The sequence below is a fragment of the Diceros bicornis genome, chromosome 27 (genome assembly GCF_020826845.1).
Source record: "Diceros bicornis minor isolate mBicDic1 chromosome 27, mDicBic1.mat.cur, whole genome shotgun sequence".
NCBI classification, from domain to species: Eukaryota; Metazoa; Chordata; class Mammalia; order Perissodactyla; family Rhinocerotidae; genus Diceros; species Diceros bicornis.
Window position 1 is genome coordinate 31,044,291 of NC_080766.1, and position 11,358 is coordinate 31,055,648.

Genomic DNA, 11,358 nt, shown 5'->3' on the forward strand with positions numbered 1-11,358 from the left:
TTAAGCAAATTATGTGTATCACACTAACTGTATATTGGGAACTTAGACAGGCATTTTGTGAAGTACTCAAAGAGAAATACATAATTAAGAAATTCAATGGAACGAAAGTTTAAAAATTTATTAATGTTAACATTGGGCTTAGAAATTATGTAGAATTATTTCTCATCCATTAGAAAATATGATATATGGGGCCAGCCCAATGGCGCAGTGGTTAAGTGAGCACACTCAGCTTTGGCAGCCCGGGGTTCGCCAGTTCGGATCCCAGGCGCACACCGACGCACGGCTTGTCAAGCCATGCTGTGGCCGTGTCCCATGTAAAGTAGAGGAAGATGGGTGCGGATGTTAGCCCAGGGCCAGTCTTCCTTAGCAAAACAGAGAGGAGGATTGGCATCGGATGTTAGCTCAGGGCTAATCTTCCTTACAAAAAAAACAAAAGAAAGAAAAAAAAAGAAAATATGGTATATGAATGAAGGGTTCAAAAAGATATTGGCTAATAATACAATTTCAAGATGGCAGACAGAAACAAACATGAAAATTATGCAATATGTTCAGGCCTTTGGTAGCACGCCAGGTGTAGTAACTTTATCACCTCTTTCAACTTCATTATAAAGTAAGTTGTTAGTCACTTAAGCATAAACTTTCAAGTATATGCTTTAAAACAGAGACTTTAATTGCCCATTAAGCAGATTGCGCATTAAATAAATTCCAAGGTAGAGTTTTGTTTGATTTACAGCATTTAAGACAGTAAATGTACCTGTGAATTCATTCTATTCCTTTTCTATAATGGATGAAAGGGGGAGATAAGTGTAAAAAAAGACTTCAACGCTTGTATGTGGATTGTAAAATTTTTACAGCTGTAGAAAGTAATATTTTAAATCTGTAAGTAGTTTTTAAAAAGCAAATGAAAAAATAGATGGTCTTTTATTTGCGAGGCAGAAAATGTTGGTCAGCTGTGCAGTGAAATGTATGAGAAAAGAAGTGATTCATTTGTAAATTTTTCAGTGCAAATTTAAAAAGACCTCAGCTGGGTTCTACAAATTAGCTGCCAGTGGAGCTATGGACATAGTGTGTTATTTATTAAGCATATTCTTTGCCCAGCTGAAATCAAACACGACAGACATATAAATCTTCACATTCTATGGTTTTCTAGAAGGCAATGTGCTATAGAGGACTGATACCTATTTCACTTTGATTTCAACATTTTTATTAACAGTAGCATACAGGAGGTTGTTGGTTTTATATTCTACAAAGTTATGGGGTGGGACCAACTTTATTTCTCAGCAGTGCTATTCTGTTTTGTTTTTAATTTTTTTAATTACATAGGGAATCAAAATGGACCTAAAAGTCACTTTGAGAAATACTAACTACCATTCTCAAAACTCCCCCAAAGCTAACACAACTTAGGTTGTGTTTTTCTAGTTGTTTATTCCACAAAAAAACATACTGAGTATATATATAAATATATTATATATATAGCATATATATATATATAAAATATATATTGCATAGAGAAATGTTTATGTGTGTGGTTATGCATAAAATATGTCACACTTTATGTATCACATTTTTATGAATCATTTTTTATTTTGTAACGTCTTTCATCATACAATTCATGTGGATCTATGCCACTCTTTTTAATTCCTATAAAATATTTATTAGTATGACTACATTACATTTTATTTCATAGTCTCCTTTGATGAACTTTTCCATTGTTTCCAAGTTTTCAGTATCCAGGCAGTGTTGAAATGAATATTGTAAAACTTGAAAGAATGTTTCTGCAGGGAAGATATTAAGAAGTGGAATTTCCTGGTCATAACATTGTGTGTTTTAAATATTCACATACACAGCGGATCTGTCAAATTCTACTGCCAACTTCAGTGTGTGAATACATTTTTAAGTTGACAAAAGTAACTTAAAAATGTTTGCCCAATGGATAGTGAAAAATAGTGTCTTTATAGTTAATAATTACTACTTGGTTGAACATTTTTCAATATGTTTATTGACCACTTGTATTTCCTTTATCAGTAATTGCTCATGTTCTTTGTTTATTTTCTATTGAGTCATTTGTTCTTTTTCCTTTTTTTTTTGGTAGGAGTTCTTAAATATTCTGGGCAGTAATTTTACATTGCATATTTTCTCTCAATCCTCTTTTTTTTTTGTACTTTTTGTTTGCTTGTTTGATTTTGTAACTAATAGACTATTTATTAGGCTTTAGGTTTCCAAAAAAATTGAGTGGAAAGTACAGAGAGTTCTCATATACCCCTCACACCACATGCACACTCTTACTTTATTTTTTGTTTCTTTATGATATTTTCTATGATCAGGAGATTTTGATTTTGATGTAGCCATATTTACAGATGTTTTATTTCATAACTATTGTTTATTTGTTTGTCCTTATTTAAGGAAGTCTTCTGTATCCAAGATGTTTAAGCTAATGCCCTGTATTTTCTCCCAATTTTTTTCACTGGTGATCTTCTGTTTGGTTTTCTTGGGTCAAACTAAACTATGCCTCTTTTCAAATGTATCCATTACTCTCACCCTCCTTGCCCCTCCTTGCACACCTGTAGCCCAGGCACCTCACCATTCAGGCATCACGCCAATGCCACTTCTTCCACCAAGTAGTCTCTCATTCTTCCAGTTAGAATTCTTCCCCTGATTCCTTTTATATTGTACCTAAAATAGTTGAGACAGTATTGTGTTTGTTTCAGTATATTACTTCTCTGAATAGTTCTTGAGAACAGGATCTATAAATCTTGAAATCCCTGAAGAGTCTTATTCAATGCCTCAAAGAATCGGTTTTCTATTACAGTTTGTAAAGAGAAAGAATGTATGTTTAGTTTGGACAACTGACTACACAGCTGGGACAGACAGTAATTATTTTCAAATACGTGAACAGCGGTTCTATGATAAAGGAATTAAACTGGTCCTATTTGGTCAATGAATGATTGCTAAGGACAATTAGATTTTCCTCAATATAAAGAAGAAATTTTCAACAAGTAGAATTCTCTGAAAATTGAATGAACTCACCAAGGAGTGACTTGACTGTCCTCAGACATGTTCAAGCAGGAGCGATGCATTAGTACTCCTTCTATAAGCCCTTCCTATAACAGTAGGCCTAATGAATGAATAAATAAAATGGCAGCCGCATTTGTATGCTTCATGAGTTTTAATTTTAGTCATTGACTATTGACGTTGATAATCCTCCCCATCCTTTCAATATCCAGTTACACCATCTTTAGGAACCATTTATTTGACTTTAAACATGATTTGCTTTTTATTTACAAAAATTCCTAGGGTAGATGTTATTTCTTACCACCAAGATAGGAGATTTTATTTTCAGTTTTGGGATAGCTATTTTATAAAAGTTAAATCATTTCTCAGAGGGTTCAATATTAAATCTATTCCAAAGCCCAAACTTTATCTACAAAACCAATAAATACACATATTGTGCAGAGAAATATATGTATATTTAATACTTTATATACTTTGTATTGATTTATTTTATAGATATTTTCCCCAAATTTCCCTATATAAATATCCAGCACAGACACTCTAAGAGAAATACCGCTTAATGTATTAAAAATAAAATGAAACAAAACAAAGTCCTGAGACTTCACATTCCATCTTTCTTTATATTTTTAATTTATAATATAAACCAAATGACAGGAAACTAGTGCTTTGACAATGCTGTGCATATTGCCCAAAATGCTGATAAAACTTTAGTGAATATGAAATAAAGCATAATGAAAATCATTTCCCAATAGAAATTTATTTATTAAATATGAACCAGGACCTTTTCCAGAATCAGAAAGCAATAATTCATCAGGGGAGAATTATAGCAGAATCCTGAACATAAATGATCACTGATCATAAAGAGTCTATAAGAGTATTTTGTTATTCTTTCAACAAGTAATTTTTGTGCTTCTGCTACTTCTGAGGCTCTTTCCCAGGCATTGAGAACAAAAGCTGAGTGCCACTCAATTCTGTTTTATGGCTTCTTTGGAAGAGAAGATTTGCTGAAGGTCTTCTGATTCTGAACTTTAGTTGGACATTGCTGATTGCGCATGCTTATAATCAGTCAGTAGGGGAAGGATGAAATAGCTCAACTCAGTAAGTTTAAAAGAGTGTTATCTCAGCTTATTAGCAAGATGCTGGTTAGGCAGTTGACAAAACTATTGGTAGAAAACAAAATGATCTGAACTGGAATCAGCAGTCAAACCAAGGTGGCCCCACTTCATCAAGAAAGATAGATGATAATCACACTGGCAGACAAGTGGCAGTGACAGGCAAAATTAGAAAGCTGGCAATGGTTGTATTTCATGCGGAATCTCTTCAGTGTGCCCATCATAGTCAGTCTCAGAAACAATAATACTACCTTCAGGGCCAGCCTTCAACACATAGGGCATTAACAGAGCAACAGGAAAAAAGCTAGCGGGTGACAATAGTTGTGGTTAATAAGTTCTAGAGTTATATTTGAGGTTAACGTAACAAGATTCTTAAGACACATGAAGTAATTCAGCAGAATACCAGAGAAGGAGACTACTTAGTAAAATCTGCCCCATTGGACAATTTCCAGCAGCTATAAATACAATAAGTTGATCAATAGCAATTCAGAGGTCTGCAGCCACTGTATAAATACCTCAGAGGAGGGAAGGTACTTGGTATACAGCTCAGAGACCGGAAGTTTCTAGAAAAATAGCTCCGTGGTTGGCAGCTTATGGGCCCATAACGTGAATATTGGCAATTTCTTGCTAAATAGTTTTGGGATTGGCAGCTGCTGGCAACATAGCATGATGGTGAGAAGCCACTGGGTATGAAGCCAAGATTTTGGTAGCTTCTATACCCCAAACTACCCAATCTGCAGTGGTTTACAGGTCGGTAACTCTTGGGTAAGCAGTTAAGTTGTCCAAAGCATTTGAAGCCATTGCTGAGGGTCTGGCAAGCTTTAGATGTATATAGGCTGGGGGTGTAGCAATCGGATACATACCCCTTGGTCTGAGTGCACGGGCTGCAGCTGGGGCCGGGTCCGATGTTGGTAGTTTCACAGGCACTGTGTACTTTTCCCACTGTTGGAGAGTTGCAGGGCACACGGGAGTTTGATGGGTCACAACTCGTGGTGCAGATCTTGGGCTCACAGCTAGGAGATTCGCAGCTTGCTGCTTCAGCATAGGTTTCCTGGCAGGTGTCCAGGAGCCAGAGATTTCCTTGGTAGCCAGTGGGCAAGCAGAGCCCGAAGATAGGGCTTACATCACTGGAGCAAAGAGCAATAGAAGGAGTCACAGGGACATAACAGTGAGTTCTGTAGGATGTGCCACCACAATCCCCAGGATAGCCCAGAAGAGACATGGAGCCTGAGTGCATGCTCAGTGATGGCCGTGAAGGTATGGTAATGCTGTGGTCTGAGGACTTTTTATATCTTCCCTCGTGATCGTCTGCAGCCTCTCTAGACTCTCTTCCTTCTCACTGCCTGGGACAATAACACAGCAACAACTCATTAGTGTGTTGTTTAGCTACACCTGCTGATGTCTTCACACTCATATAAAAATAAGTTTATTTTGATTTTTCAAAATATCTATAATCACCACTTTGACCATCACCCCTCATTCATCATCTGTAGATCATAGCTTCTGTGAACAGTGATTTTAATGTTAATAGGCAAACTCCCATCTGTCAATCAGTGGTTAATATGTCTATGGGCTTCCACACCATGGTTATTAAAAGGTTAATGAGGATTCAAGTAAAACAAGGAACCTGTACTTTTCCAGTCTTTTGACTACTGCGAAATACTGCAGGACTTGATCCTATATTCTGAAATAAGCTGAATATTTTGGCTGTCTCAACATTGTTGCTCAAAGGAGAAAGTAAGGCATTGAACTATTAAGAGAAAAAATTGTTTCCCCCCAATATGTGCTGTACTCTTAACTGTGCCCAGCCATGTATTGGTGACATCTCATCTGATGTGTTTGGAGAATTCCATCTGTAAGATTCACAGCAATCCCAGTGAGACTTAGTGACCTATAGGAGGCCAAAAATGAACTTGTCCCCTTGGGTCAGTGGTTGCTAAGTAACCAAGACTTCTACGAGATCCCTTTCTTAAAGAGTTTCTGCAATAATATCAAAGAAGGCCAGTTTCTCAAGATTGTACCTTTCCTAATTGAAAAAGATTATACTTTATACATTCTATTGTTTCTGCTGTAAAACCCAATTGCTGTCAGATGTATAACATTTTTCTACATTTCTCCCAAAATAAGTTTTATTTATTCTCGATTTGTTTTTTTTTTTTGGACGTGGACTTTATTTCATTCCTGTGCTGAAGAATGTAGTTATTTTCGGTCTAGACTCACAAAAGGGAATGACTATGTTTAAAATTTTTATTTGAAAGGCCTGTACAGTTCTTATAGTCACTGTGCATATTGAATAACACTTTTCGCTCCTATGGTGAAGGCTGAAGAAATTTTTTTAATATTTTAATTTAAACTAAAGAACTGACACTTCTGTTTTGAAAATATAAATTATAATTCATACTCACAGCCTCTATTGAATTGGAAACAGCAATGCATTATTAAGAGCGATGAGTTCAGACAGAGGATAGTACCAACTTCTTCAGGTAAGAACAACTTTGGGGATAGTTTTTAAAAGACACTATCCTCACAGAAGACAATTAGATTTCCGTCCCTGTTCTCTGCTTCTCAGCCAGATTTTTAAAATACACATCAATTTAAATCCACAGATATACTCCAAACATTTTTTTTATCTGAGTTTTCTCAGTGCTTCTCTCAGTACTTATTCTATAAAATGACAAATTGATTCTGTAAGCAACTCTTTATTGAACGCATTTTGCTATCTTGTGGACTGTCTCTCAAGTGAAAAGGATCAGGATCAAGCAACTATATTTTCAGCAAATTGTTTGGCTACCTAGGATCCTGGAATCTTTTGTTGTTGTTGTTGTTGAGTGAGATTAGCCCTGAGCTAATGTCTATTGCCAATCCTCCTCTTTTGGCTGAGGAAGATTGGCCCTGGCCTAACATCGTGCCCATCTTCCTCTACTTTACGTGTGGGACGCCTGCCACAGCATGGCTTGATAAGCAGTGTGTGGGTCTGAACCTGGGATCAAAACCCACAAACCCCAGGCCACGGAAGCGGAGCCCATGAACTTAACCACTATGCCACTGGGCTGGCCTCAGATCCTGGAATTTTGTGCAGAAATTTTCAGTCCAGAGGCAGGCAAAATAGGAAACAAAATACATAAGGCAGTTGCTGGCCAATTTTCCACTAAGTTTACTTGATCCTAGTGATATATAAAAGAGTCCAGAAGTTGATGGTGCTTTATTTCTGCATCTCTCTATCATACCATGGTTACTTCTAGTTTTATTTTAGTCTTCTTTGTAGCAGATTTGAGGGGGGAAAAAAAACAAAAACAGGATGAATAAATCAGTCAGCTGTAAAGCTTACGTACTCCCCTTTCAACAGCATTAAATGATAGAGTATATATACACATCGTTTCAGCCATAAGAAATGATGAAATCCAGCCATTTGTGACAACACGGACAGACATTGAGGGTATTATGCAAAGTGAAATAAGTCAGAGGGAGAAGGTCAAATACTGTATGATCTCACTCATTAAGTAGTAGATAATAACAACAGCAAACAAACACATAGAGACAGAGATTGGATGAGTGGTTACCAGAGGGGAAGTGGGGAGGGAGGAGGGCGAAAGGGATAATTAGGCACGTGTGTGTGTGTGTGGTGATGGGTTGTAATTAGTATTTGGGTGGTGAACATGATGTAATCTGTGCAGAAATAGAAGTATAATGAAGTACACCTGAAATTTATACAATGTTATAAACCAATGTTACTGCAATAACCAAAAAATTAAAAAAAATAAAATAACATAATATCATTCACGCCTGGTGTAAGTCCAACAAAGTAAATAATGTAGAACATCACATAGCATAACCAATATTCACAGTATGAGACTTTACAACATATTTAAATTCATTTTGGTACAATGATATTCTAAACAATCAAACATTGAGATATGCAAAGGCAGAGTTAGCTCAACTCCTCTCATTTGCTATTATGTTTTATCTTCTTACCCATTCATCACACTCACAGGTAACCATCATTCCCCATTCGCCCACCATTTTCTATAAATGATACCTCTACAGAATTGTCTTTTAGTTTAGTCCCCATCTTGGCAAGAGACTGAGCAGACAACATCAGTAACAAAGCAAATATCAAGTTCGTAACAATGGTAAGTCGTAGCAGAAAGTAAGGACCATTGCCATTTGGGTGGCATTGTCTTCTGAAGGCTATGAGAAGCATATGCATTCTCTGTTTTCACTTAATTACTAAAAGGATCTTTTCTTCCATTAATTCCCCTAATTGTAATATTTTCTATGTGTGGAAAGCTTAATAGGATTCTTCCTGCCAAGATGCCTACTTCCTAGTCTCCAGAACCTGTGAATGTTACCTTATGTAGCAAAAGGGACTCTGCAGATACGATTAAGTTAAGGATCTTGAGATGGATTATCTGCAAGAGACTGATGTAATCACAGGAGTTCTTATAAGAAGGAGGCAGTAGATCAGAGAGAGAAGGCAATGTGATGATAGAAGCAGAGATTGGAGTGATGCTGTCATATGTGAAGGGATGCTAACAACCTCTAGAAGATGGAAGAGGCAGGGAACGGATTGTCCTCTAGAGACTTCAGAAGGAATCAGCCCTACTGATGATGTCATGCCTCTAGTTCAGTGAAACTGATTTTGAACTTTTGGCCTCCAGGATTGCAAGAGAATAAATTTCTGTTGTTTTAAGCCACCACGTGGTAAATTGTTATAACAGCCACAGGAAAGTAACACATTATGTCAGAAAAATATAGGTAACTCTAGTATATAGTCTTTATGCAGTTTGAGGAGTTTGTGTTCTATATCCAGGGCAAATTTAAGATGCAAGAAATAAGCTTTCTAGCCATCAGATAATTCAGAGAAGTTCCCATGCCTTCTGAAGAATAAGAAACAAACTCCCTTTATCTAATGAGGTAGAAGATTCCTTGCAACTCATTAAAAAAGAGTTATGGAACTGTTTCCCAATTTTTTCCAAAGGTTAAATATCCTTTAGGGTAAATATAGAAGATCAAAGAAAGCTCAAGTTTCCAGTAAATGGCCCTTAAAGAAAATAATGGAGGTCACCTTCTAGTCTTTTAGGTCGTGATGAAATTTTATCTTCCTTTTTTTAACCGTATGTATAATTCTGTTCTAATTCCACTTGCCAGAGTGCTGTTAAATGATGCAACAGTGATCTCATGATTTAAAACAGCAAAATGTATGCAAATCCATACTCACATAGCAATTAAATTTTAAGTTTTGAGTCATTAAGTATTGAGTCTGCCTAAAATGCTGGACATCCTAGCTATTTACGTTGTTGGCTTCCTAGATCATGAATTGTTTCAAAAACTGAAGGGCAGATAAGAAAAATCAAAATTGTAGGCAACAATAGTAAATGAAGATAAACCATTTTTAAAATGATAAGTGGGTGGAAAGACAGGAATGCGAGTTGGATTAGTACTTACTTTTTCAGGAAAACATGACATGAATGTAATGTGATACAGGTGTCATAAGAGTTAAACATTTTGAGGTGAAACTGTCATGATTGTGCCTTAACGAGTTATGAATCGCCCTCTTACTGAGTACCATTGAAACATATTTATTAGTGTGTAACCTCTCTCTCAGTCCCTCAGTCCCTTCTTATGTACAACCAGAGCTAATAGCATATACTTTACAGCACCGTTGTGAGAATAGAAGGAAATAATAAATGCAAAAATACCTGAGAAAGTGCGTGGTACATAGTAGATGCAAATCAAATGTTACTTTCCTTTCTAATTTTCTAAAGCTCTTATTTAGGAATTTCCAGTCACCCATTAGACTAAAGAAAAATATTATTAATTTTCTTTGATGTTGCAAATATGTAGTCCTACAGTAATTTTTCTCTCCTCTAAAAGTTAATGCCAAAAATGAACAATTCTACTCCATATAATTAAGAAAAATGTTTGGCTTGACAACAGATCACTAATGACACCTCTTATTTAACCCATATTCTTCTGTGCCATGTGTCTTTAACTAGTTCCTGGAAAGTTGCATATGCAGTAGTTAAGAATAAGGGCTCCATGCTGCTCAGATTTCCTGGCTTCTAATCCTATCTCTGATGCTCCCTTGGAGTATCAACTAACTACCAAAGACTTCTCTAACTCAATTTCCACATCTTCAAAATGGAGTTAGTAATAATATTTTCTCCATAGGTGGCTGTGAGGATTAAATGAGTTAGTCAAGCAAAGGTTATAAACATAGTGTGTAGTTGATGTTAATGTTTATCATTATCATCAGCCTATATTCTTTGTTAGTATTATTATTAAATATTATTATTTTTGTTATAATTATTATTATTGGGTCTCATTTAAAACCTAGTGCATTTTGTATGAAAGCATCAGAAAAAAAGAAATAAAATAAATGCACCAGAGGAGGCTGTTTTAGCCTAGACAACTTGCTGCGATCTATATAAGTTGTATATTGAAAATATATACATATATATAAATATACACATATAGGTATTTCAACGTGGAGGAACTGAATAAGTCGAAGGTATTTCCTACCCTCCATGTGGGAAGTAAGACTCCCAGAGAGGATATAAGTGCATATACCATTAAAATTAGTCAATCCAAAGAGAAGGATGGGCTGTGGCTGAGGCAGAGAAGAAATAGTTTTATGTGCAGTTTATATTTTGCAGTTCTAGAGTTGAAGATCATAGTTGCCAAGTTATTGACAACTTCCAAGTGGCTTCCAGATTAGTCATCACCTAAATGAAAAAGGCTATAGATAATACTGACAATAAAGGAAAGTTTTTGGAATCCAACTTATTTGGGTCTTTGGGCAAGTTGCTTGCCCTATTTGAGTTTTCTTATCTGCAGAAATGGGGAGAATAATATTTTTTCATAGGTGTATTCATGGGAGATTATTATTATCTAGTGGTATGGTGGCACATCGAAGGTGATCAGTATGGTGTATATGAGAAGTTGCCTGTGGGAATAACAAGTTCCTATTGAGTACATGGAAGAACTGAATTAATTAATTAGTTACATACATACATAAAAGAGAGAAATAAGTCCCAAGTAATAGTGATGTTTTCTATGCAAGGATCCATGAGGGGGTCGGGAGGGGGAAGGACTTCTTAAGTTTAATTCAAGAGGAAAGAAACCTTGTGCTTTCCGTTGTTCGGAACTAAAATTTATGTAACCCCTTTGTGGTTAATAAGATAGGGTGGACATTGTGACTTGCTCTGTTCAATTGTATTAGAGGACACATGTA

The 11,358-nt window shown here is 36.1% G+C and overlaps 1 protein-coding gene across 1 annotated transcript; it reads right to left on the reverse strand.

The window, feature by feature from the left end:
- Positions 1–4,599: 4,599 nt before the first annotated feature.
- LOC131393013 (keratin-associated protein 24-1) lies at positions 4,600–5,361 on the reverse strand. The gene has a single exon (XM_058523385.1). It carries the CDS (start codon positions 5,359–5,361, stop codon positions 4,600–4,602), a length of 762 nt encoding a protein of 253 aa, XP_058379368.1.
- Between the last annotated feature and the right edge of the window lie 5,997 nt (positions 5,362–11,358).

Coding starts and splice junctions, on each gene's coding strand:
- LOC131393013 (XM_058523385.1), bottom strand. CDS start 5,361: ATGCACTCAGGCTCCATGTCTCTTCTGGGCTATCCTGGGGATTGTGGT.